Source organism: Anarhichas minor, unplaced genomic scaffold (genome assembly GCF_050575085.1).
Source record: "Anarhichas minor isolate MPS153535 unplaced genomic scaffold, ASM5057508v1 ptg000041l, whole genome shotgun sequence".
Taxonomy (NCBI): Eukaryota; Metazoa; Chordata; class Actinopteri; order Perciformes; family Anarhichadidae; genus Anarhichas; species Anarhichas minor.
This window is the reverse complement of record NW_027466487.1, coordinates 835,157-861,761: the sequence shown is the minus strand read 5'-3', so window position 1 is coordinate 861,761 and position 26,605 is coordinate 835,157. Positions and strand designations below refer to the sequence as shown.

General features: G+C 43.0%; 2 protein-coding genes across 4 annotated transcripts in view; both read left to right on the top strand.

Annotated features, from left to right (window-relative positions):
* Positions 1-14,200, top strand: part of hivep3b (HIVEP zinc finger 3b) — a 35,056-nt gene extending 20,856 nt beyond the window's left edge. For 2 of the 3 annotated variants that reach the window (XM_076109727.1, XM_076109729.1), the window contains 8 exons: positions 2,552-4,928; positions 5,185-5,486; positions 5,712-7,733; positions 8,003-8,148; positions 11,425-11,600; positions 11,730-11,831; positions 12,540-13,201; positions 13,370-14,200. In XM_076109727.1, coding sequence (XP_075965842.1) covers positions 2,909-4,928; positions 5,185-5,486; positions 5,712-7,733; positions 8,003-8,148; positions 11,425-11,600; positions 11,730-11,831; positions 12,540-13,201; positions 13,370-14,020 — 6,081 coding nt within the window. In that variant the 5' untranslated portion in view covers positions 2,552-2,908 and the 3' untranslated portion in view covers positions 14,021-14,200. Of the gene's footprint in view, positions 1-1,026; positions 1,072-2,551; positions 4,929-5,184; positions 5,487-5,711; positions 7,734-8,002; positions 8,149-11,424; positions 11,601-11,729; positions 11,832-12,539; positions 13,202-13,369 lie in introns of all 3 variants that reach the window. The other variant, XM_076109728.1, reaches the window with a different exon arrangement.
* A 2,990-nt stretch (positions 14,201-17,190) lies between these two features.
* Positions 17,191-21,994, top strand: LOC142969525 (uncharacterized). The gene is made up of 5 exons (XM_076109473.1): positions 17,191-19,221; positions 19,971-20,127; positions 20,307-20,420; positions 21,087-21,152; positions 21,251-21,994. The coding sequence occupies exons 1-5, from the start codon at positions 19,113-19,115 to the stop codon at positions 21,333-21,335; spliced, it is 531 nt and encodes a 176-aa protein (XP_075965588.1). The 5' UTR covers positions 17,191-19,112; the 3' UTR covers positions 21,336-21,994.
* Positions 21,995-26,605: the final 4,611 nt, after the last annotated feature.

The following is a 26,605-nucleotide window of genomic DNA, read 5'->3' as shown; positions in this document are numbered from 1 at the left end:
CTCTGGCTTTTCTTCTTCCTGGCACAGCCCTGACTGTGTTTCCCCGCTCAGAGCTGGCAGTCTAGACTGCCATGAATAATGTAAGCAATGCTCTCCCCAACCTTAAAACCTTCTAATCGCCTCGTTTAAGGGCTGCATCAACAGCTACGCCAGGGATCATTCTTCTTCTCATCCAGCCACGTTCACTTTTTACTACCAACTTGGTTGCCGTCTCTCTTTCATCTGCTTGTTTTTTATTGTCGTCAAACTCTTCTCTCTAAAAGTCAAGTGTGAAAGGAACAACTTTCTTCAGTGACGATGTGATGTAGACACTTCTGCAAGCTCCATTCCCCTCCTGATCTAACTTATCTACATGTAACTCTCGAGAGTAATGTGTCTCTCTCACATACAAAAGTCTCCCCGTACAGCCGAACATGTGGAAGACAAGCAAATGAAGACAGAGAAGTGAAATATAATTGGTGTTGATTTGTTTTGTTGTGCTGCCTAATTGCTGTGTGTTGATGGTAAAAGTCTGCTGTAATCAAAGCGTTGATCTGCTTGGAGAAACACACACTAAACAGATGATCAGCCCTCAGCAGATGTGGGGGAACGTGGAGATGGAGCGAGGATCTGTCAAGTTGTTTCCAAGAGGAAGACTGATTCTCTTTCTTTTTTTTTTCCCACTGTAAACTGGTGCTAATGAAGGCTGACTGTGCAGTGTTTTTTTTTTAGACATATGGAGAGAGCAAAAGTGTGGCTCATTAAAAAAAACTGTCAGTGCTGCCTTGCCACCGCTGGCACCTTGAGCTGCAGTCTTCTGCCGGGCCTGTTTATTCAGCCACTGGATCACTGGAGTCTTTTCTCTCTTTCCCACCTCTTCTCATGTCATCTTGCACTCTTTCTTACCCCTACTTCATATGCATATCTCTAATATTAAAGAAAATCTATACATTTTCTATCTCTCACCTCATTTTAGTCAGTTTCTGCGTTTGCTCTGAATCAGTACCAATCCTATGTTTTCTTCTGGGATGCTCTTTGCTGTCATAGGTGGTGCACGCTGTCTACACCATCACATAGATCTACAGCTGAGAGGTGAACACACACACAGCGGTCCTCCCTCAGCAAGCGCTGATCTGCAGAGTCTGACAGAATCGGGGGAGGTAGCAAGTAGTGTCAATGTCTTAAAGCGATGATTGATACTCTGGATCTGCCTGTGCTGGGACTGTCAGCTGTTGGGCATGGCTGCTCGGTGAAAATGTTATGATTGGCCCCATCCATTCCCAGAATGTGTTTTGATTGGCCGCGATACAAGAATCCTGTGTCTCGAGTTGAGATGGAGTGCAGATATTGTAGTAAGTGGGGATTATTGCAGAACATACATCTTGATAAAAGAGAAGATTTCATCGCACCCGCAAGTCTCCGTGATCAGCTATATTGGCTCCTCATATACACAGCTCTCTAGTAGTGTGTGTGTGAGTGGGAAATATTACAATAGATCTATCTTGATAAACGTTTTCACAGTACCCTTTTACAACAGGCTTCATAACAAGCAGCCACTCTTGGCCCCTCATAAACACTGCACCCTGGTGGCTGTACAACAGCAGAGCGTGAGTGGTGTAGGCTGAAACCCAGTTGCATGTCAAGTCCCTTTATCTACTAGTAAACACCACCCCCTCCATTTACCCCCTTTAGCTTCAGTGCCAGATCAGATAAGCATAGGCTATATTTCCAGCATTTGTTTTGACTCCGTGCCCTGACACTGTGGTCTCCTCCTTTGGTGCCTGTGCTGTGGATGTTGCCTGACTGACTGTGAGCTGCTCTCTGACTCCTGCAGAGTGGGCCAGTCGTGGGTCAGATATGAATCAGATTTGCTTGTTTTTTTTAGCAGAAGGCTCAATTTGTAGCGAGTCAAAAATGTTAAAACGTGTTTAAACAGTATTTGGACATGCACATAATAGATTCCTGTGTCCTCGGATCACCATGGGAAATAACAAAAACATCTTGACTTCACATTTTCTTAATACAGTAGATTCACAGTACATGTTCCTCTATCTCCTGGATCGCTGCACACTTTCTGCTTATGAAGAGTTGAAGCCAGGACAGATGAGCGCAATAACATGTTGATGATGCAATTACCTTGCTAATGTTCTCATTACAAAACTGACCCCACTCAACACTACTCCAGGAAATGTAACCCTATTTGTCATAGTATGATATGAGTTAGTGAGTTTGATATAAGGACACTACTGATTTTGGCCTTCTGCTCTACCAACATAACTCTTTTTTTAGACTGCATGGGAGGCTTTTTGGAAACCCTTAGGATGTCAAGAAGCTTACGTAATCCTGACCAGGTCCTGTGTGTTTTGCTGTGTTGTTCTTCAGCAGACTGGGACCTTTATTATCTTTGTTTTGTTGCTGTTATTAGGACAAAAAAAGTAGGGAATATTGCTTCCAGCACTTAGCTATGCTGTAGCTCTTTGTGACTAAACCTTTTGAAATATCTAATAAATGTTCTAATATGTTTCCACTTTTGTAACTCTGTCCTTCTTTGGCTTTTTCCTTGTTTCTTTAGACCCATTCAGAAGCTGACAACCAACTCTTGACACTCTTGACAACCAACAAAAGAGATGCAGAGAAGACGTTGGGAGAACTGTTACAATGGCTGAGGCTGGACAGAAGCACAACTGCTTTGTACAGAGAGATGATCCATGTTTACCTGCAACCGTGCAGCTCCAAGGCAGCTTTTAATGATGCCTCATTTGGTCTTCTTGAATAACTCTTGGCCCACACTGAAAAAGGCCCTCTTTTGTGATTTACAACTCAGTCTGTCGATGTTCCCCTTTCTCTGACCTCTCTGCTGCCATGCGGTTAGCCCCATGAGGCTCCGAGAGCCCCTCCTTGTGTGTCTGTGAGGCCTCCTCCCCACTCTATGGAGGCTGAGCACAGCCGTCCGGCTGATGGGGAGAGCTCTGGAAGGCAAGAGCAGCAGCAGTTGACAACTGAATCCTCTCTAGGATCGTGTCCACCTCAGCAGCCCCAGCACCCTCCTAATCCTCGCCCTGTACACAGAGCCTTGGGTCGCCTGCAAAATCGCCAACCCAAACGCTCTGACCTTCTGCTTCGGTTACAGCAGCAGCAAGCAGTAGCATGGCAGCATTCAGACACCCCAGGTCCCTCAGGAGGCAGCTTCTTCTCTCCAGCTTCCTCATCAACCACATCCCTGCCATCTACTTCCTCCACCCGGGGTGAGCATGGCCAAGGGGTCCCATCTCAGTCCAGCCAAGAGGGCCTAGAAGGGGTCAGCTCACCCAGAAAAGGGGAGAAGAAACCCCAAAAACCAGGAAAATATGTATGCACTTACTGTGGCCGTCCATGTGCCAAGCCAAGCGTTCTTCAGAAACATATTCGCTCCCATACAGGAGAAAGACCCTACCCTTGTGCTCCCTGTGGCTTTTCTTTCAAGACCAAGAGCAACCTGTACAAGCACCGCAAGTCCCATGCCCATCGCATTAAAGCGGGCCTGGCATCCAGTCGTGATGAACCCAGTTTGAGTGGACCAGAGGGTAGTGGTGTTGGAGAAGACCCTGAGGAACACACGGAGGGAGAAAGCACTGAGTCTGAAGAAGAGACGGGCCAACACAGAAAATCCTCCTCTAAGGAGATGTTGGGCCAGCAGAGGAAAGGTGGTAAGGAACCACTGGGAGGCTCAGAGGAGAGCCAGAGGCCTGAGGACTCCCAGGCTGTCAAGCAAAGGCTGGCACTGAGGCTTAGTGAAAGGAAACGTGGCCCGATGGCTTCTCCAGATGACCCTCCTTCCTCCCTCTCCACCTCATCTTCCTCTCAAGGCCCTGGCAGTAAAGGCAGCACAGAGTCTGGCTACTTCTCCGGGTCAGGCAGCACTGACCTGTCCCAAGTTAGCCCTCCCAGTGCCAGTGCCAAAACCTACGCAGAAATTATTCTAGGAAAATATGGAAGGCTGGGAGGGCAGCAGCGCAGTCCCCATCAGCAGCAGCCTCATTCTTTACTTTCCTCGTCTGCAGGAACGGAGGAGAAAAGCATTCCCTTCGCTGTACCCAAAACCCAAGTAATAGAACACATTACCAAGCTCATCACTATCAATGAAGCAGTAGTAGACACCAGGGAGATTGACAGTGTGAAGCCCAGACGCTCCTCTCTGTCCAGGAAGAGCAGCATGGAGTCCCCAAAATTCACCTCTCCTAGAGATCCCTACACATTCGATCCCAAAGGAGAAGCCCCTGGCCCTAGTGGTTTGAAGCACCTCCACAATCCTGAGGCGGATCCAGCAGTTGCCCAGGAGCTATCAGCAGTGCCTCTGCTTAGAAGCCACTCAATGCCATCCTCTACCAGCCAAGGAGAGCCCTCCACCTCTGGCACCATGTCTCCCAAGGATTACCGTCTCTGTCAGTCATTCGATGAGCAGCAAGCGGTGGTAGCAGAGATGAGGGTTGGCCATGCCCAGCGTATGCTACGGCGCCAGCCTGCCATAGAAGATCCACTGGGAGCTGAGCTAATGCTGGAGGAGGCCGGCCCCACCTCCTCCTCATCAGCTAGTGGTGCTGAACAAGCCAGGCAGCTACAACAACAACAACAGCAACAACAACAGCAAAAGAGTCCGAGCATGTTTGAATGTGAAGCATGTGGGGTCCACTTCCAACACAATGAAGGCTACGAGGCCCACAGAGGAATATGCCCAGGACAGCAAACCCTGGAAAAAGTAAGCAGGGATTCAAGTAAAACATGTCGGGAGGATCGCCCCCAGATGATGATGCACTATTCGTTCCGAGCGCTGGCAATGGCCGCGAGGAAGAGAAGAAAAGAGGAAAGTCTGGAGGAGGATCCTCCCAGCCCGGGATCTGTAGCCATGTCAGGGAGCTCTGCAGGCCTCATTCCTGTGCCTAGCAGACCAGAGCACAGCCACACCCTCACAGGTTTGTTTATAAATCGCTGCAGCGGCAGATCAAATTTGTCAACATCATTCTGTGTGAGCAATATATTTCTTTCCTTTCATTTTTTTAAATCTGAGAAACCTTAATAGCGAAGGAAAATCTGTAAACAACATGTGATTATCTGCATCTACATCAATAGTGTAAAGCAATGCAAAAGCAATTAAAGGTCACCATTTATAAGCAGCTTACCTGTATAATATAATGGTAGCTTTTTCTTCTTTATTTTGTTTGTTTCTAGGTGTTTCTTTACCGACTGAGCCACAACAACAACAGCAGCAGCAGCAGCAGCAAGACAGGAAGGGTGTGTCTGTCATCCAACACACAAGCTCTTTTGAGAAGCAGGAGAGTGTATCCATGGAGAGTCAGGAAACAGAACTCAGAGAGAGTCAGCATACACAACAACTCGAGCCAAAACCATCACCGTCTACATCTCGCCTCATCCGCCAACCAAACATCCAAGTGCCAGAGATCCTTGTTACTGTGGAGCCTGATGCTGACATGCCATCGGTCTCTCCGCCAGTGACGGCATCCTCATTCAAGGTACATGATTATTTAAAATAGCATTTGGCCAATATGTTTTTTTTTGCATTTTACACAATTTGATTGCTTTGCTTATTTAATTCCCTCAAATATTTGTAAAACATGCATTGATTTAAAGCTGTTTTTGAACTTCAACATCCTGGGAAAAATGTTTAGCATGTGAGCAGTCAATATCACCTCATCTTACACGTAATGTTAGTTTAGTAAACTATTTTTCTGTCCTAGGAGGCAGAGAGAGTGGAGGAGTTCCAATGGCCTCAGCGTAGCCAGACTCTGGCCCAGCTCCCTGCAGAGAAGCTGCCACCAAAGAAGAAGAGACTCCGCCTGGCAGAAGCAGCCCAGTCGTCTGGGGAGTCTAGCTTTGAGTCTGCATCTCTGCCCCGCAGCCCCAGTCAAGAGAGCAACATCTCCCACGCTTCAAGCCTTTCTGCTTCTTTCGAGGACACAGCAAGACCAGAGACTGCCATCTGGGCCTCAAGTAGCCAAAGCTCCCAGATGTTAATGGTGCCATCCGCTTCCCACCAACACCACCAAAGCCACAAGGAGATGAGGCGCTCAGCCTCAGAGCAGATCACAGCCACCCCCCAACAAACAGAACAGGTCTCAGAGACCAGAAGTAAGTCATTTGACTACGGGTCCCTGTCCCCTCAACAGTCTGCATCCTCCTGGAAAGAAAGGAGAAAGTGTCTCCTTGTGAAGCATGCTACCTTAGGGGAAGCTGAGCAAGAGGAGGGGGCCAGCATGAGTCAGCTATCCAGAGCAGAGAGTCCAAAACCCGGGCCTTCCCGCTCCATCCATCCTCCTATCTACTCAACAGAAGCAAGCTCCCGGTTTAGCCTGGAAGTCACAGGGAAAGCCTTGCAGCTGTTACAGCCACGGATCTTCCCACATTCTCAGGATGCGTTACCTTTGCAGCAAGCATTTCCCCCAGGATCATTATCCCAGCTGCTCCCCGTCACCACAGCCATCTCTGAAGTGCTATCCACCCAAATCACCCACAGAGCCTTCTTACATTCACAGGCAGCACCTCCAGCTATACAGATACACCCGGGGCAGATCCACATGGCAGAACGGTTGGGTATACCATTCCATCAGCTTCCTGCTCTAGTTCCTCTCCCGTTCTCTTCCAGGACTACAGCTAATCAGGCTCTGTACCTGCCTTTTCCTCCAAGACTAACTGTTCCTTCCCTTCGCACTACAGAGAGCAGCCCCTCCATCTCCTCCATGTCTTCTGCTCTTACACATCAATCCCTTGTAAGAATCTCTTACCACCACCCACAGCCGGTCATCGCCACATGCCTGGCTCAGCTTACACCAGTGGTATCCCTTGTGGTGCCAGTGCGCCTCCAGACTCATATACCTACCTATGCCAGTGCCATGTACACCACCTTGTCCCAGATCCTGGCCTCCACCTGCTCACAGGAACCTATTTCTTGCACAGCCATGGTCATTATGGGCCAGGTGGAGCGGGACAAGTTGCAAAGGTCCTACTTGAAGGTCCCTTCCCCATACATCAAGAGCCTTTTTCCCCTTTCTCTCCCCACGGAGCTGGCCTCAGGATCTGGGGAGGGATACGGTCCACTGGGGGCTGGAGGAAGTAAACGCATGCTTTCTCCTGCAGCTAGTCTGGAACTCAGCACCGAGGCCCAGCGCCACCAGAAAAGGGTAAAAGAGGAGGAGGAAGGGGAGGAAGATGAGGCTGGAGAGGAAGAGGAGGATGTTGAACAGAAGGTAAGACAGGAAGAAGAAAGTAAAGCCACTGGGAGAAAACTGGAAGAGAGTGAGAAGAAACAACCAGAGAGGGTAACTGTGAAAGTGGAGGGGGAGCATGAGCAAGTGCCAAGGAAACATAATAGGAAGGAAAAGGAGGAGAAGGGGGAGGAGGAGGAGTCTACTAAAAAGACTAGTAAAAAAAAGGAGGAGGTGGCAGTTGTGGAAAAGGGGGCTGAAAAACCAGCCGCCCCTTCATACCCCAGCCTCCACACCTCCGCCTCAGTTAACTGGTGCTACCTGAACTACGTCAAACCCAACCCGTCTGCCCTGACGGACCCCCGCAGCTCAGTCTATTCTACCTGGAGCGTCAGTGCTCACAACCCCAACTTGCCGGGCCTCACCACTAAGGTGGCGTTGTCTCTGCTGTGCTCCAAACAGAAGCACAGCTCAGAAACGTACACCGTGGCCACGGCCCCGACCCCGGCCAAAAGCAAATTGGCCCCTGCCAGTAGCAGGACCCCACGGGTGTCAGAGGTAAACATAATCACAATAAACACTTATATTTATAAGTCAATGTAGACCTCTCTGTTTAAGGAACTTTAAACATCTGTAGAAAATATTTCTATCATGTTTTTAATCTGTGCTTAAAGGGCTTTGCCACGATTTTACTCAACAATGTCTCTTTCCAGGTCTTGAGGAATGCAATGTTATAGGAGTGCTTGGTGGAATACTCTTTTAACAAAAAACATTTAACATTTTATTTTAAGTTGTTTTGAATTTTTCTATGTGTGTCTTGAGTGTAGGTACATGCCACCCCACCCAGCACCCTCACCAAAGTAAAGGATCAGCAACAACACGACAAGGAGGAGAATAAAGAGATGAGAGAAGAAGAAGAGCCCTCCACCTCCAAACAGAGCGAGCCCTCTCGGGTTCGCATCTGTGAAGGCGGGTAAGAACTTCAAGAGCGAGACTGTTGACATGCACATCTTTTAATTCAAAATCCAACATTTGCGAAAGATTGCAGGGCCTCATTACACAAGTAACCTGTTCTTCTGTCACAAACCAACGCCTGGTGACAGCAGAACAGCGACTATGGTGAGACGAGTGCACAGAGAATTACAGTAACAGATGGGAGGTAGTGGAACCCGCAGGGACTTCATTTGTACCTGCAGCCAAGCTTTTTCCTCTTACTCCTGGCATGGAAGTCTGTGTTTTAGAAATGTTATTTTGGAGAGATAACAGTGTGTGTGTGTGTGTGTGTGTGTGTGTGTGCGTTTGCTGGTTAGGTAATGGGTAAAAAGGTTGTCTCCAACTTCACTTTGTGAGGCTCTCATTAATACCAGTTTTTTTTTATAGTTGCATACGTAACTTAGAAGAAACAGAGGAAAAGTATGAAGCAATCTGCAAACAATCAGTATCATAGTCAAGATTGTCATGTTTGTGTGCAATGCGTGCATGTGTTTGTTTAATCTTTTCACATTTCTACTCTTGACTGCGTTCACATGTTTGTGCTGTCCATAAATGTGAGGAAAGAGTGATTTCTTCTCTCAGTGCAGCCTCTCTCTTCTTTCCCAGGTTTACTGTGTTACAGTAAGAGGTCTAAGTTTCCCTAGATCTGTTACCATTGAAGCAAGTAGGAATAGATAAGAATAAAAGGGAAAGCAGTAAAAGGATAGTGGACCGAGGTAAAATGTTCCCAATTAACAAAGATTTCAGAGCACACTGTTTTTCTTCTGATGGGAACAGAAATGTTGAGAGAGATATTACGTAGGAGATATAAGAGATTTTTTAGGAATGGGTATTACTTATATATGTGTGTGTGTGTGTGTGTGTGTGCACTTGCACATTTAAGGCCTGTGTTTTGTGTTAATGTGCACACAGATTGATTGTGAAGAAGTAGTGTGCTTGACAGTAGATAAGGCACTAATTACCAGTCTTTATCATTTCCAGCCACACATTACACACATTCATTTCCATCCGTTAACAGCCTACAGCTTTCTCCCTTCGTCACGTCCTCTGTTTCCATCACACCAAACCCCCTCCATCCGTTCATGCTGCCAGTGTCACTCTGGCACCTCTTCCCGTTTTACTTACCTATGTATTATTCTCTCTTCATTCCCTTCCAACGTTCATCTGTGTCCTCTCTCTCGGTGTACCTGCACCTCTTAATACTTTTCTCTTTGCATGCAAATAAGCACAGCCTCCCTCTCAACACAGCAGAATATGTTGTACTCTGACTCTGTTAGGACTCATTATCCCAATCTCCATTTTGTCAACCCTTTGAAATCATGACTGTGTGCCACTCATTTTATCCTGGAGAACAAGCGACACGTTCTTTATGAATATGCATTGCGCATCTTTGTTTATGTTCTGATCCCCCTTCAGAGATCCCTTTAAAAAAACAGGGGTGCAGGGGTCTCTAGAATTAATTAGTGTCACGCAGCTAAATAAAAACAGATATTGGATCTCGGCAGCTTTCACCTCAATAACACACGTCTTAGCAATTAAGCAAGCATAGCTGCTTCTTCTTGGTTGCAGCAAAACTCTGTGGAATATCAGCTTTAATTCCTTTTAGCGAGCACTAGCTGAACTGTGTCCCTCTGGATTCTATTAAAACAGAATGCAGATTAATTTGCATGGTGTAAGTGGTTAAAATTGCAGATTTCTCACGACACTTTAACCACAGTGGTGAAATGGGCATATCCATTCCTGTGAGCAGCGTTTACAGGGTGTTTTAAAGGGATTAGTTATGCCAAACTCCTTTCTGGCCAAAGAAAGCAATTGAAGTATGTTCCAGTACCTGCAGTATAGCCTTTTACTTTTATTCAGTTGTCGCTGCTTTGAAATTCAGTGGCCTTATCAGTCAATCACACGCTGGTTGAAAGTGATATTCTCTCCTGCAATCTGCCAATGGCGGCCGTAAAGTTACAGCACAAGCAGCGGCAGATTGTGGGTTGAGTTTACTGAGAGACGTGCCTGCTCCATTTGTGAAGTGCAACTTCTGCCTTGTTTTTCCTGAGATGTGGGTGGATATTTTTAGGAATGGCGAGAAATACATGCCAGTAAAACGGTAGCCAGATCCTGAATGAACGCAACGTAATGCCACTGTTAGGACTATTTTACAGTCGCGTATCAATTTGTTATGATTTGCCGTTGCTGGTTCTGTTATACATACAACGGGGAACATTCACACACAGCCCTGATTATTGCAGATGTGGTGCATATATTTGTTCAGTTGTCCACAAGTAGCCTTTTTGGGAAAACATCAAGATTGCGTATAAACAATGTTTTTATAGACTAAACCTAAAAGTGTTGATTTTTATATATAAATGTCTATTTCAGGTTGTTGACCATGGCCAGGCTTCCCTTCCCTCTTTTTAGCTGCTGCTGCTGTTGTTGGCAGGGCCACGCGATCGCAGCAGAATAGCTGGTATTCTCTGTGTGCCCAGGGTGTTGTGGAGGGAACAGCTAAGGGACTCAGTGCTGCTGGGGTTTTGGTGGGGCTTTCCCAACCCGCCGCCATAAAGAAAGCCTTGTTTCCCAGTTTCCCTTGTGTGTGTGTGTGTGTGTGTGTGTGTGTGTGTGTATGTTTTTCCACACCAACATTCGTCATTATTATTAAACCTGCACGAATCAATATTTTTCTTAGAACAATAAGTTAAATGACTGATAAGTGAAAGAGGTCACTTGTGACAAAGCCACAGAGAACCATCACCCAATTCTTCAGTTTGCCTCAGCTCTACTCAGCGTTGCTTTGGTTTTTCATCATCATACTTGTTTCCAGCAGCAGATGCTTTCAGGGGGAAACACCACTGTATGCTACAGGCTCCAAACAGCAGAAAAGCAAAGTTAGACTTAAATTTGGCCAGAAGCAAGACTCCAAATGAGTCTTAATGCTGCTGCATAACTGCTGGATGTGTAAATAGTTGTTCACCGTAACAACTTAACAAGGTGAAAATATGTTAAGGCTGTGTTTGCAGCTTGTTCTGTTGCCCTCAAGTGATCAAAAATCCATTAATGCAGCTTTAAATGCAAATCAATTTAATTAGATATACATTTCACTAGAGATGGTCAATGAACAAGATAGTCATTTGTGCATTCAGCTCCTAGAACTACCACACAGTGAAATGAGTGGTCTGTATATAGTGTATATGAAAGTAACCACAATTTGTGATTTTTGTGGTGACCACATCTCTTATCTTTCTCCCTGATCTCTCTCTCTTAGGTATAGGTCCAATGAAGAGTACGTCTATGTGAGAGGTCGTGGCCGGGGCAAGTACATATGTGGAGACTGTGGCATTCGCTGCAAGAAGCCTAGCATGCTGAAAAAGCACATCCGAACGCACACCGATGTCCGTCCGTACATTTGCAAACACTGCAACTTTGCCTTCAAAACCAAAGGTAAGGAGACAATTTACTCCTTTGCTCTATAGTATAGCCTTCTACTTTATTTTGCCTCGGTTGTCCTCATTTAACTAGCCTTGTGTTAGTCGTGGACAATTTGAATGTGCTTTTCTTGTTCCTTCCTAGGGAACCTTACAAAACACACAAAGTCAAAGGCTCATGGGAAAAAATGCCAGGCAATGGGAGTATCTGAGTCATCACTGGATGAGCCAGAGAGCGAGGAAACAGGTACTTAAGAGGGGATGGGGAGGCATCTCACATATTTCCTATCCGCCATAGAGAAATATTGGTACACAGCTGGATGAACTTCTGCCTCTGAAGAATCACAGCTGCTCAGCACTGACGGCTTATGCAACACCATGTTCTCTTCTCCTCCCTTTGGCCTTGCATAAGAAATATGAAAAAGTAGAGGATAAATGAATGAAGACTATTCCACAGTCTCCTGATGTGGTTGCTGCTCTCTGCCAAGTATACCTTGTTCTCAAGGATGCGTTGCTGGCGTATGACAACACGCATTCCAACACTTACGTCTGCCTCAAAGCCAGCCACCTCACGATCTCCTCCCTAACCTTCCTCTACTACCCCACCCCTTGCTGACAGACTACCCTCATCACAGCCAAGGACGCGCCATTTAAACCGTCTTTCTATTCAGAAGGCTGTTGAGATAGTTTGTGAATAGAGGCATGGTTCTGTTCAATTAAATTCCGGTCTTTTCATCCTCAGGCTATTTATAACATGAGTTTGATGGGTGGTGGGTGAGGAAAAGATACAGTACGCTGTCCTAACCCTTTGTGCTTGTTCCTGAAAATGTTACAATGTTTTTCGTGTCATTTAGTGTGAGGATTTTTGTCAGTACTGGAGTTTCTAAGCGTATAACATGGATGTAAAGGGATCTCATTTAAAGGATGTGTATGTTTTTTTTCTCTGCACAAACAGCAGGAAGTGATGAACGTGTGTGTGGCTCAGAGGGACAGGAGGAACATCAGTTTACTGACGTGGAGGATTCTGAGGACGATGATGACAACGATGACGACGACGATGATGAGGAAGAGGAGTCCGCATCCCACGACGATCCGTCGTCCTGTTCGTCAGACACCCACCCATCAACAGGAGGGCATTCCAGCTGTAGTAGGCGCTCTCAGCAGGGCACCCCGGACCCTGAGCCCCCGGGCCCCAGTCCCTGTCCAGGACAAGAGCTCTCCCCGAGGGGAGTTTGGCTCAACAGACGAGCCGCATCTCCAGGCAGCAGGAGAGCGCTGTTCTCTCGGCGGGGATGGAAGGCATCGCCGAGAGCCTTCTCCCCCAGCAGTGAGAGCTGTTCCCCCAGCCGCAGCCTCTCCCCCCGTCTGGAGCTGTCCTCGCCCATCCGCAGCCTCTCTCCGAGGACAGAGCTGTCCTCGCCCAGCCGACACGTCTCCCCCTCCCCTGAGAGAGGACCATCTCCCATCAGACCCCTCTCTCCTCTTCGTACCATTTCGCCCAGCTGCTACCGATCATCACAGGCTCGGACCCCTCCCTCGCCACTCGGGTTACAGCACAGGACCCCTGGATACCTGCCATGGGAGAGCCCTGGTACAAGGGGTGGTCATGTCAAACCAGTGAGTCTTTTTTATTAGTCTGCACAGATATGTGCATAGAAATTTAAACTGAGCAACAGCAACCACAATGTATTTCCACTGCACTTTCCTCCTAGGAAGATCTCGGTGTATGGTACTGAAAAAGCAAGTCCAAGAAATGTAATGACGAAGTTTTTGCTCCCTCTACAGGTGAAACGGGGTACAGCAGCAGAGGGGCCCACATTGCCAGAAGCCAGTTTGTTTCCACCTGCTTTCCGTCTTTCCATTTGTGAGGGTTATCCGGGCCACCAAACAGCAGACAACATCTTCAGCCATCTTCCCAAGCACTCCCAACAAGCCAAGGTCCCCTATCTGATGATTCCCATCGGAGGGATCCAGATGGTACAGGCCAGTCCGAGGTCCCACCCTACCACCCCCTCGTCCCCAACGTCTCCCCCCATGGAAGGGCCATCACTGTCCAGATTTGAATCATACTGGGGCGGGACCCCCAGAACTCAAGGGCTTAGGACTCCTGGAGACCATTGGTCAGAGGACCAGACAGCAGGAACCAGCCAGTCAGGGCGGTGTGTTCTCAGCACAGCACTAATATGTTCCAAACAGAAGTTGGAGACCACGGACTCAAAGCAATATGGCAGCTCACATAGCTCCGCCCACACCCGCAGGCCTGCTACTGAGACCACCAAACACTGCTTCAGAGACAGTTCAAGAGCAACTCTCAGCCTAGCAGCTCCCGTAGCCTCGCATGTCATTGGACAGCAGCCAGAGGGGGATGAGCCACCGTCTGGTGGCGATCTAGTGGAGGGAGGAGCTAAAGGAGACGGAGCAGACCAGAGCACTTAAAGGTGTCTACACCTTGATGCATAATGCATCCCATTTTGCTTTATTGGTTGCTACACTAGTCTTGTTTTTTTTATTGCTTCGTTTTTATACAGTTTTCAATACTATTGCTAACTTAAATGTTTGTTCTTTGGCAATATTCAGGTTTGTTATAAAAATGCACTTTTTTTCTTTGTGAAATAATGACTATATATATATATATATATATATATATATATATATATATATGTATATATATATATGTATATATATGTATATATATGTATATATATATATGTATATATATATATATATATATATATATATATATGTATATATATATATATATATATATATATATATATGTATATATATATATATATATATATATATGTATATATATATATATATGTATATATATATATATATATATATATATATATGTATATATATATATATATGTATATATATATATATATATATATATATATATACATATATATATATATATGTATATATATATATATATATATATATATATATATATATATATATATATATATATATATATATATATATATATATATATATATATATATATATATATATATATATATATATATATATATATATATATATATATATATATATATATATATATATATATATATATGTGTATGTGTGTATATATATATATATATATATATATATATATATATATATATATATATATATATATATATATATATATATATATATATATATATATATATATATATATATATATATATAGTCTCTATTGACACTGGTAATCTTAATGCCTGTTTAAAATGAATATGAATAAATTTGTAAATGACCAAAATCTTAAATCAAAAATAATTCCATTTTTTGTTTGTCCAAACTTTCGTCCAGTATTACTCTAATTGTAGTTACTTGTGCCTTTTCTGTCCAGGTTTGTGTTTTGAGATGTACAGTACAGATAGACAAAGAGAAGGCTGTGACATTTTATATCTGCTTTTTTGTGTTGTTCAGGAGGATAAACATTTGGTGATTTGATTGTTTCTGTTCTAAAGGCCATTGCTTTAATGCCAGGGTAACAGAGAGTTGCATAGCGGCGGCTTTGAAACGAGCAGCTGAAGCGTGTCAAAGGAAAATGCACTGAAGTTCTATATTTTATTACAAAATATCTTAGAATAGAATACATCTCTGTACAGGGAAGAGTGCTCCATATTTATTGTTATTTGATGACAATGATCATTGTTTCATTTTTTTTGTTTTTTACTATTTTAATTTGGAAAAAAAAAAAATTTTTGTTCCATCTTTGTGTCTTTATCATGATGTTCATGTGACTTGAATTGTTGACAACGATGAGCGATTGCGTTTGGCTGGTACCAGAGGATTAAGTGCCCTGCAGATTTCACACACAGCAAGATTTCTAGTCATTGAAGAAATAAAAAAATGCACCAGACTCCCTTGAGATTGTGCCTTTCTTCCTTTTCACCATGTGTACAGTATCGTACTTTTGCTCGTATAGACTTTGTACCATGATTTTTTTTTTTTATTACACTGTGGGAGGTTTAGGAGGAATCGTTCATGTTATCAAACACATTTGATTGGTTTTCCGCAAAAGATATGATAGCATAAAGAAAACATCTACGACAGGGTTTAGCTGGATCAGAGGAACAACACAATATGCTGTTGCTGGGTGTGTGGGCTGTGACAGTCACAAAGATAATCATTTCATTGTAGTACTTGTACTGTGAGGTAGAACTTTTTCTGAGGCATTGGGCCACCACTAGATGCCAGAGTAGCCATGGATGGATTACTGAACACCCAAAGAGAGACATAAAGAAACAAAACAACTTCAAAGAGATGCAAAACAGTTGCTTTGAGGCACAAAGAGATACAAAGCAACTCCAAAAAGAGGCTAAATATCTATAAAGTCTATGTGTCTTGCTCCTAAGTGGTGGCACCTTTTGCATGTCTGTGCTCAGCGGCCCGTTGTTTAGTAATCCGCCCATGAGAATAGCTGCCACATATTCCACCTCCTCTTAGTTTGTTATGATGTGCTTTTTCACTAACTCTCCTGACGTTTCAGGCCCTGCCACTTTCTCAGGCCATGCAATCAACTCATTTCCTCACCTGGTCTTCTCCAGCCATCTCCTCACCTGCGGCTCATTCTCTCATTAGTCCCTCAGTATATATAACAGTCCACGTTGCCTTAGTTCCTGCCAGATTGTCTTGTGTATTCCCGCCAAGCTCTCCAGCATTTCAGAGCCCATGTTACCTGAGCTGCTTGTTCTTACCCTTACCTGTTACTTGGACCTTGGATATTTTGCCTGCCCCTTTTTGGACTTGGTACCCTGAGTGACCTGGTTTTGACCTTTTCTAAAGTAAACTGAACTTTCCTTGCTATTTCTTGTCTAATTGTGTGACTTTTGAGGTAAAGTCTGCCTGCACCAGGGAATGTTACAGTAGTTTTATGTTGGCATAAATTCTCAGACTGAACTCTGCTGCAGGGATTGTACAGCATTCTTCCAAAAGATATTACCCAGCTTGGTCTTTTGATGATGGAGAGTGCTGTCTAACACACCGCTCCAAAACCTCTCATTGGTGCTCAGTAGGGATGAGATTTAGTGACTGTTATTATGATTCACACCTTTTTTTTTTTTCATACTCACCAAACTATTCTCTGACCCTTTGTGCCCGTTAAGAAGCATCTTCTTTTATGATCATTCTCATCTTTTTAGGTGTTTTCTCCTGTGGAAGCAACAAGGCAGCTGTAAGCATGTAGTAGTACCACTAGATGTCTGTACTAAACTCTCTACACTCCAGTGTCCATCCAAATATCTGTCTCTTTAATGCAGCTGAAGCGTGTGACAATACAAACACTGATGTCATTTGGCATTCTGGTTGCTTAGGTTTTACTTCTGATTAGGGGGAAGAGGGCACACGCACCTTTTTTTAGAAGTAATTCACCTTATCAACTCTGAACCGCCTTGAACTTAAACAACATATCTATAAATTCCAGGAGATGTGTTTAGCTGTTTGGGTCAAATGTGAATTCATTCTGTAAACGCCTGTTTTTTATTATATGGAGACAAACCTTTATCACTTCCAAAGGCTACAAAGATCAAACCCTCTATCATTCTCTGTTATACTATATATATATATATATATATATATATATCTATATCTCTATCTCCAGTCCGTCACATGCAGCTCTAAGAATACAAAACAATATTCACATAAATGTATCACTCCCATCCCTGCAGTGTTTTCCATTCACCCTCACTGATGCTTTGCACAACAATGTTTAGCAGCACAGCAAGACGTGGATTGCGTAAAGCTGACTCAGGCACAGCCAAGCGAGTGTTGACGAGGAGCCAAAAGATGATTGCTGCTGTGACTCCACTTTCCATAAAAAACAAATGTTACAAGGAAAGGAGGAGCTTGTATTTATAGACACCTTTATCAAGTAGTGGAGGATCATTCTTCCTCTTCAAAGCACTGTAAATGCTGACAGCACAGAGCTAGAGGGAGATTGTATGGAGTGAATTGAGGAGGCATTAGTTAAAACGAAACAGCAGTTGTCAAGTAGGACAGAAGTTGATAAACACATCGGTGGTGTGGCTGAATAAAAAGAGCCTTTGACTGTTACTTTTACTTGCTATCCATTTTAAGAGACTGAATAGCCTGATGAGCTGCGATGCCTGTGGAGAGGGGCACATCTGTGCTCCTGAGGGAACTGAACTTATAACCTCTGGTGCAATCTCATCACCATGTCGAACATTCCCCAAATATTTACGAGCTAGGAAAATATTGTCCCCCGGTACACCGAAAGTCTGTGTTGGATGCTAGAATATCCTGATTGACTCAATAATAACCAACTCTTCTTCTGGGAGGGAAGGATGCAGGAACAGACTGAGATGTGTGAAATTAAGATCTCAAAATCAAAGTGTAAGCACAACAAGTGTATGCAAGTGTTTTGAAAGGATTACGCGCAGCAGTATTGTACAACAAAATCATTAAAATGATTGTCCTTCCAATCGTCCTCTTTTACATTTCTTTTTAATTTGACCTCCTTTGATTTGCAGCATGTTTTCACATGTTTTTGTGCACTGGACATGCCCACTGCAGAGAGGAAGAGTACAGTCTGCTCTCTTCTGTGGTCTATATGTTCAGGTGTCAAATCCTGAGGAAAAATATCCATCTGTTTAGCTCATAGAAACTCCACTATGTTCCCGAGCTAGTCATTAAGTGCTAGGCTAGTACAGTGGGGTACAGTAAATCATTCTTATTCTAAATATTGAATCCAAATTATGTAATGGATGTATGAGTTACTGCATGTAACTTTTAAACAAACTATGTGAAAAATAATGAATATTTTTCAAATTTCAGTCTGGAAAGTCCAACAGTTTATCGTTAAAAGGTTTATCAATCCATCAGTGCACAAAAAAGGGTCTCTTTCAGACCTTGAAAAATGTTACTGTTTTAGAATACATTAAATCATCTTTGACACAGTGTCTGTCTTTATATCAGGAGCATCACAAAATAAATATTGAAAAGGAAAATGTTCCTTTTGATTTATATAATTGAAAAAAACTAGCTTAGGGAAAACCCAACTTAAAACGTCAACATATACGAGCATATCACTGCATCTCCCCTCTTATCTCTTCCCACATGTGTTCCAGTGATCTCTTTTGGGATGCAATGCCTCGGTCCTCAATCACTTTTTAGAGCATATTCATACCAGGATCCCTCTCTCTCTACTCTAGCATATTAGGTAACTAACTCTTCAGCAGTCCCGATGTCTTCCTCCGCCTCTCTCTTCCTCCCCCGCAAACCTCATGTATAGCAAGAGCAAAGAGATGATTCCTCATTCAAAGGCAAACTGCAAGACATGCATGTCACTCAGCAGGTGACATACAGAGGGGCAACAAAGAATCGGATATTCGTGGAATGTGTCACAGGTTCAAACGCCCTGGGGTCGTACACTGTGGCAAGCCTGGCAAGCGGCCACGGGTGGAGCTTTAAGTCATGACATCACGCGAGGGAGGGTAGAGGCATAAGAGAGTGACCGAGCTCAGACACCTGCAGACACACGGCTGTATCTATGTGGACAATAGTCTCACTGGAGAGCTTCATCCATCTGCTATCAACTATGTCTTCTCGCACCAGTTCAGTTCTTCTTCTCATCACTCTTTGGGCGTCCATGGAGGATGGTGAGTTTATTTAAACTTTACAATTTCATATTATTGTTTTAGTGGACTTTTCCCAGTTATGCTAGAAGAAAGAGTGCCAAAACCTTTTGCTATACCTTTTGTGTTTTTAGTCAGCTGTGTAAACTGGGACTCACATATTCATATGTACACCGGCTTTTGTCTCAGCCACACTGTGCTCTAAGCAGCAACGAGCATCCCTATGTTGGTGCACATGCATGTTTTAGCAAGCACAGAAGCACAGGAAACATGTATTACACAAAAGATGCAAATTTGATCTCAATGAGATTTTATTTACTGTTGCTAAATTGTGACATACAAATTGTAATAGATTCCTGTAATACAAGTACAAGAGTACAAGTGTTAGGAGTGTGGTAGTTGTCCTCAGTTAATGCAGGTTTTTTAATCTCAAAAAATAGTTGTAGTCTTTATACTTTGCCTTTTTTGACTGTCTATAATATTTGCAAGAAAGAAAAAGCAAAGTAATTTGTGCATTCCCATCCTGTAAATAAGTCTGTTTGCTGACTGTTAAAGATCAAGAGTAATACATTTGTAAAGAATAGTTGATGAGCTTTTTAATGTTCAAACTTGTAAATTCTATACATAACAGACTGGTGATGTAACACATCTATCAGTGTTGTGTTTTGAGAAACCGTAGAAGTGGAAAAGAGCAGAGTTACTTGGTTTGGCTGAGCTGGAGTTGATGCTGCATTTGGATCGCTGTTACTGAACGGCTCATTGTCTCGCATTAGGTCTGAGTCTTCCGGTGATAAAACGGCTAGAAGTGGAGGTCGGTGACGGTGTCTCAACACAGAGAGTGAGGATCAAGCGCTGCGCCTGCAGCAGCCTGCTAGACTCTGAGTGCCACTACTTCTGCCACCTGGATATCATCTGGATCAACACGCCCAGGTGAGCATGAGAGGACGCGATGCATACACACACACACACACACACACACACACATGCAGCATACTCACTTTGAGCCAGTGTACAATCAACTAGGCAGGGCTGCATGAAGTATCAAAGAGCAAAGTCTGCAGAATGTTTATATCATGTGCCTGACGCTAAGTGTCTCTTTTTCTCTGCAGTAAGACGACAGTTTATGGTCTAGGCAGCGCTCTGTCCCGACGCAGAAGGTCCATTCGCCGCTGCACCTGTGCCGACCTTGATGATCATAACTGTACCAACTTCTGCCATCACAGGTGAGTCGATGCCCAAGCATCCCACGCAGCTATCAAGCATCAGTTGCAGGCCCTTGTTAGTGTTGTATCCCCGATCTGTATGGCCTCCATGTGTGGTTAGTAAAGGCCTGTATTGTGGCCCTTTGTGGAGGACAAGGAGTGGTGCAGCGTAAGGGAACATCTCATTTCACTGCAATGCTAACATGGAATTAAATGTACTGTTATGTGTTCTGTAAGTTCTGCTTGTTGGAGGGTCTGATCAACAAAACAGCACAGCTGAGGCCTGAGGGAGTAGAATAAGCTCATTGGAAGCAATGAAAAACTATGTAGAGAATTTTTCCTAGAAATGTCAACAAACATAATGTCACCACCTAGAGACCGTAGAGAGACTGAGTGACAGGCCGAGACAGGAGGCAGAGCGGGAGGCCGGCAAGGTCTCTTGTTTAAACTCTGACATTGCAGATGTGGTTTACTGTTTTCTTGCAACATAAAACATTTAGTGAGCCCGTAAAGATAAGACTATCAAACACATCCAACACAATAAGGAAATAGTGTTGGATGCTTCTATTTAGGAGGGGTGTTCTTTAACCACAGTAACATCAATAAAACATTTAAAGGGACAAACTGCAATGTCAGGGTGAGTTTCGATTTCAAAAGAACTGGTCATTTTTGTTCCCTTGCGTGCAGTCCTGAAGTCACATCCCAAAAGAGAACTGTGAAGAGAAGTCAACTCAACGTACTGAGCATCCTAAGGTGAGCTTTGAATGATAAGATTGCCTAGAGAAACATACACAATTTCACTTACATTTTGATCATATTTTTGATTGTGTGACTGACTTTTTGTCGCTCAGAGCTGCGGCCAGCAAGTCCAAGAGAGCCCACGCTTCACCTGATTCAGACGGAGATGAGTCCTCTCAGAGGAAGAGCACTCGCTAAACAATGTGCCAGCTGAGGCAGTGAGAGAATGAGAGCAGCGAGCACCTGAACAAATGACACTCCTTTGACAGAAAGGGTGGGAAACAAAAGGTTGCTGAAGGATGGTGTCCGACGCGGGAAAGCCCAAAGCGCCACAAAAATGTCTGTTTGTACCCGGGAGTCGAGGGTGGAACATGTGACAGAGTTCTGCAAACATATCATGTAAACAGATGTGGAGGATCATCACTAAGAGGAGCTACTACCACGATAAGAGAGCGCTGCGCCTGTGGTCATTTTGGACATTATGGCCGATTGGTCTGTGAGACTCAGGGTGGTTGTCTGTGTGTCACTGCACAGACAGGCAGGCCAGGCACTGACACAGAAGGCTGTGACAGGAAAAAAGGGACATGCATACTGTACATACATGTTCAGGAATTTCTCATATACTGTATTTACTTTTGTAAAACGTATTTATTTTCTTTTATCAATCAATACATTTATTATTTTACAATCGATATAATTACTTTTGTTATGATTGACATTGCGGATATATGTTGAAAAAAGTTATGTAGTCTACTGAAAGTTGTATTTCTTTATAATAGATTATTGTGTGCAAGTGTATATTAAATATATTAAAATCAAGTCTGTATCTTCGTCTCTGTCTGTAGGAGTGTTTTAATGTAAAGATAAATTGAGACTAAAAAGTAAAAAAATTGACATCCATCTTGCTTTTGTCCTTTTTTCTAATTTATGGCCTTCTGTTTGCTTTGGAAAGGCACGCTGCGTAAATAAAGTCCTTACCGCAAAGAAAGTATACGTGAGGGATAATTTGAGGTCAAATAAATCCTTTTAGATGGCATGTGTGATTCGGTTGTGTGACAAGCAAACACATTTCTGAGTTCAAAAGGAGCCTGAGACGGATGAATGGTCCCGGAATTCAAGGCCCACATTAATAATACGTTTACCTGCTATTCAAAGGGTGCGCAGCCTGTGTTGTCATAAGGATCTGTGGAAAGAATGCAGCGTTTTGTTACTTTGCTCAGGGGGTGAGCAGGAGGAACAGAATGCCCTGTCACCCCGTGTTCCTTTCTGACTGCCTGCGCTGAACATCACGTCCATGCATACCTGAATATGCAAGAAGAACAGACCGGGGTTGGAGCCTAGAAAAACAACGAGAGAGGATTCATCTTTAATCTAATGAACGAAGCTGTAGTGAAATAACCACCGCCTCAGACAGTATCACATATAGGCTGCCTGCATCCACAGTGGAGTAGTGAACAATGTCCGAGACAGTTATGCAATATTCATACTGCAGTCAGCTGTGACATCTCACCTTTACACATTTGTTTAAACGGATTTGCACAGAGTCAGGCTAGCTGTTTCCCACTTTGTCTGGCTAAGCTAGAAGCTGCTGGCTGTAGCTTAAAATGTACCGCACAGACACAAGAGTGGGATCAATCTTTCATCTACCCTCTCTTGAACTATTCCATTAAAGAAAGGGTGTTTGACATTTTTGTTGTCGCCTGTCCCTTACTATTATTAACTTGTATTATCTTTTTTAATAATGCTATTATAAAGTTCTGTAACATCCCATTTTGGCATTGTCGTCATAACGTTAACATATTTCAAAGCATGCTCAACCTCACTTGTACATTTTCTTGCTCATTCTTGTCCCGACACTATTCTTTATCATTTACTCCTCTCAACTCTCTTGTTTGAAATAGTCGTGTCCTACACAGCAAAACAGGAAACATGTTCAACATTCATGTCGGTGCAAAAAACAGAGAGGAGAAATGGCAGGAAGTAACAGTCTGAGGCTATTCTCAGGTCAATCACCGGAAATCACATGGGCCCACTGAGGGGGTTAATGATATTGTGATTCATTTTAAATTGAGGCATTTCTACGTATGTTCTAGTCATCGAGTGGCACCAACAGCAGCAATAAACAATAGTACCCACTCTGTTGTAAAACAAAATAAAGAAATTAAGATTATATGACAAACACACTTATTAATGATTGACTGATGATCTCGGCAGAGAAACCACAGGCTGCCTCAGTGGCAGAACCCTGTCCATGGTGCTGGAATAGGAGAGACTCTATATTCACATTGTGAGCGTGATTTAGTTGAATAGCACTGAATCCTGAAAACGACTCATATGTTGTACCAGTACTGACCCCTGTGGTATATATTTAGCTTAAAATGGTCACGCACATTAGATACAAACCATACTGATTAAACACACTCGGTAAACATTCCTTAAATGCTTTAGTGCCATGTATCCTTATTTACTCAAAAGGCATTCTTTTTGGGTCACAGCCAAATGGCATTGACTGTGATTGGTGACACTATATGTTCCCGCTCTCAGAATAGCCCTCTGTATCGTAAATCTTTCCAGCTGAGTGCACGAGGAAAAGACTTCAGCAATAAATCAAGAAAACGATGCTCATAAGGTGAAATAATTGCTTTAAATTCATAAATGATAACGCAGTTAGAGGCACGTTGTCCTTCTCTTGGTCATCATGAGTCATAGGTCGCCTGCCTCTGGCCTTTATGAGTGTTTGTTATAATCAAGGAGTGGGACCTATTAGGCATCCATAAAGCTTCATAGGCGCCCATTTATCCACAAGTCAGCAAAAGAGTTAAACAATCCTGATGCAGCCAGTGGTCAAATATTACACAGCTGTTCCCCAAGAATGTGCAGTGCAGCAATAGCCCATGCAGCGTCTCAGCCACCCACACACACACACACACACGCACACAGCTGTTACTGGGGATTTACCATGGGGGTGTTTTTCAACAAGGCAGTACTGAATCATGCAAAGACAAGGGGACCCTACGGTCAAAAACATAAACCAACCCTTACAGCAGAACAAGTGTGTGTTTTACCCTCTACTGTGCATTGCAATGATTCTTTACCACCAGGGCACAAGATCATATTTCATTATGTGAGCTCAGACAGCTGTCTGTCTTGTTCATGTCAGCATCTGAATCCTATGCAGGAACAATCCCTACTGTGCAACACTGTGTGTAACATAGTATAGGGCAAAGTGCAAAGGCTCACTTTGCTCTCGTCATTGCTGTGGGGCACTTCTAGGGAAAGTGCTTGATTTATTTATTTATGGGTTTATCAGTGATATGAAGTTCACTCAGAGATACCAGCCATACTTAAGCAATATCAGTTGATTAAGGCCTCTTGATAAACACACACACACACACACACACACACACACACACACACACACTGTATATATCTATATTACAAAATGTCAGAATGTATTTATCTGGCTTGTACTGTATTGTATTTGATTTGAATTGTGTATTTCTTGCTACTATTCCAAGTAATCTGAGTTGAATCGAATTAAAAATGTTCAGTCCATCTTACAGGAACACAAAGACAGAGTCATTGGTAACAATGATTTAAAGAATGAACTACAGATAAATAATGTATATCTAAAATATAAATGTTGACTTGCACATATATACACTGTATATGCAGTGTCATGCTGTGGATTCCTCAGTCTAAACATTTCTAACTCAACATCTGATCATCATAGTTATTTCATGACATTTTCTTCAGATACTTGGTTTTACATTGTGGTCTGTTTCCTCCATTTACCAAAGAATATGAGAAATTGTCAAATCATAATTGTTTTAATATTGTATTCACATTGATACATTAAAACAAGCTTTGAAAATTCTAGTGCGGACACTTTATCTGAGATCATTTCTTATCTCAAACATAGTGTGCAGATATCTATTCTACCAGTTTGAGCTTTGTTGATACTTTGAGGTGGTTATCCTGCATTTATCTCAAACATTATGAAATATGTATCAGCTAAACTACGAAACCAGGAAGACTCCAGATATAGTGCTGCTGCTGCTGTGTATTTAAGTGTACCATCGGCTTCCTCAGTTGAAATTTGTTCAGCAGACGCTCACAAAAAAGATTTAATTGGTTTTGGTTTTCCCTGTTGGATCAAAATGCTTCCTTGTGTTACTCTTTGTGATATCTAAAGAACTTAAATTATCCAGATTTTGGTCTAATAAATCATCCGTGGATGAGCTAGTCCTAAAAATAACCTCCGATACACGCTGGTATTTATGATGAAGTAAAACACACCGGACTGTTGTTTTGGAGCTAAATCATTGGAGAAGCATGCTATCACTGTAGTTGCCCAGTAGATGGCATCTGGTTACTGGAAACTCAGACTAGAACAGATCTCTCACTCTCATATAAAACATTTATAAAAAATGTAGTCATATGTTGATGTTGTAGGAGCAACATCAACATATGACTACATTTTTCATTTGTCACCTGATGACATCACCTTATTGAATACTTGCTGCTCTGTTTTACGGCTTTAGGAATCTGTCATTTATGTTTGTAGATGTACTAAATATATCCAAAAAACAATGGAAGAGCAGAATGTCTGTTTTATTTTTCCCCTTAAAATACTGCATATGCGTTAACAACAGAATCAATACTTGTATATGTTATTTACCAATAACGCTTAATACTTTATCTGAATGCAATACTTTTAATGGACTAGTTTGACATTAAGGTATTGCTATTTTCACAGAAAGAAATTATACTTTATCCACCAAAGTAGCGCAGTAAGTCAGTGGCTTCCTACATGGGAAAACCTCCCAGAAACCTTTGAAAGCCTGTTCAGGAAGCTGAAGAAGAGTTCATATGTCTTCTTCATGTCAGTATAATAAGAGTTATTTTAGGATATTTTGATTATGAATTAAAAATAGATTGAAAATGTAACACAACATCATTCAGTTTTTTCCCCACATTGTGCATTGAACGTCATGCAGATTGGTTGTAGTCTGCTATGTTTATACACAAATCCTTTCACACCTAAATTAAATGAAGCTGTCAGTCACTGTGAGTTTATCAAAAGCAAACTGTAGTTGTGCTGTTTTTTTCTAATTTGATCCCAATAAAGCTTATGATGTGAAGTTGATTATGATTCAAGTAACGACAGCAGGCGCTATTTCAGGATTACATTTGGGAGCTATTTTTTTATATATATAATAAAATGATGGGTAGGCTATAGGAGGGGAAAAGTGATTATCACGGTGGGAAAATATAACGGAATGCTCCTCTACCCCCCCTTCCCACCCAAGATCAATGCAATGCAATGCCTGGTGGGTACTGAAGTCTTCCCGGCACAAAGAAGAGCCGTGTTCCCAACGCCCTCAGAGGAGCTACAGCTTCCACCGAGAACTACCGTTACCGAGATGCCCAGCTCGGGATGGTTTCCGGTAAGTGCGTAAAGTGTT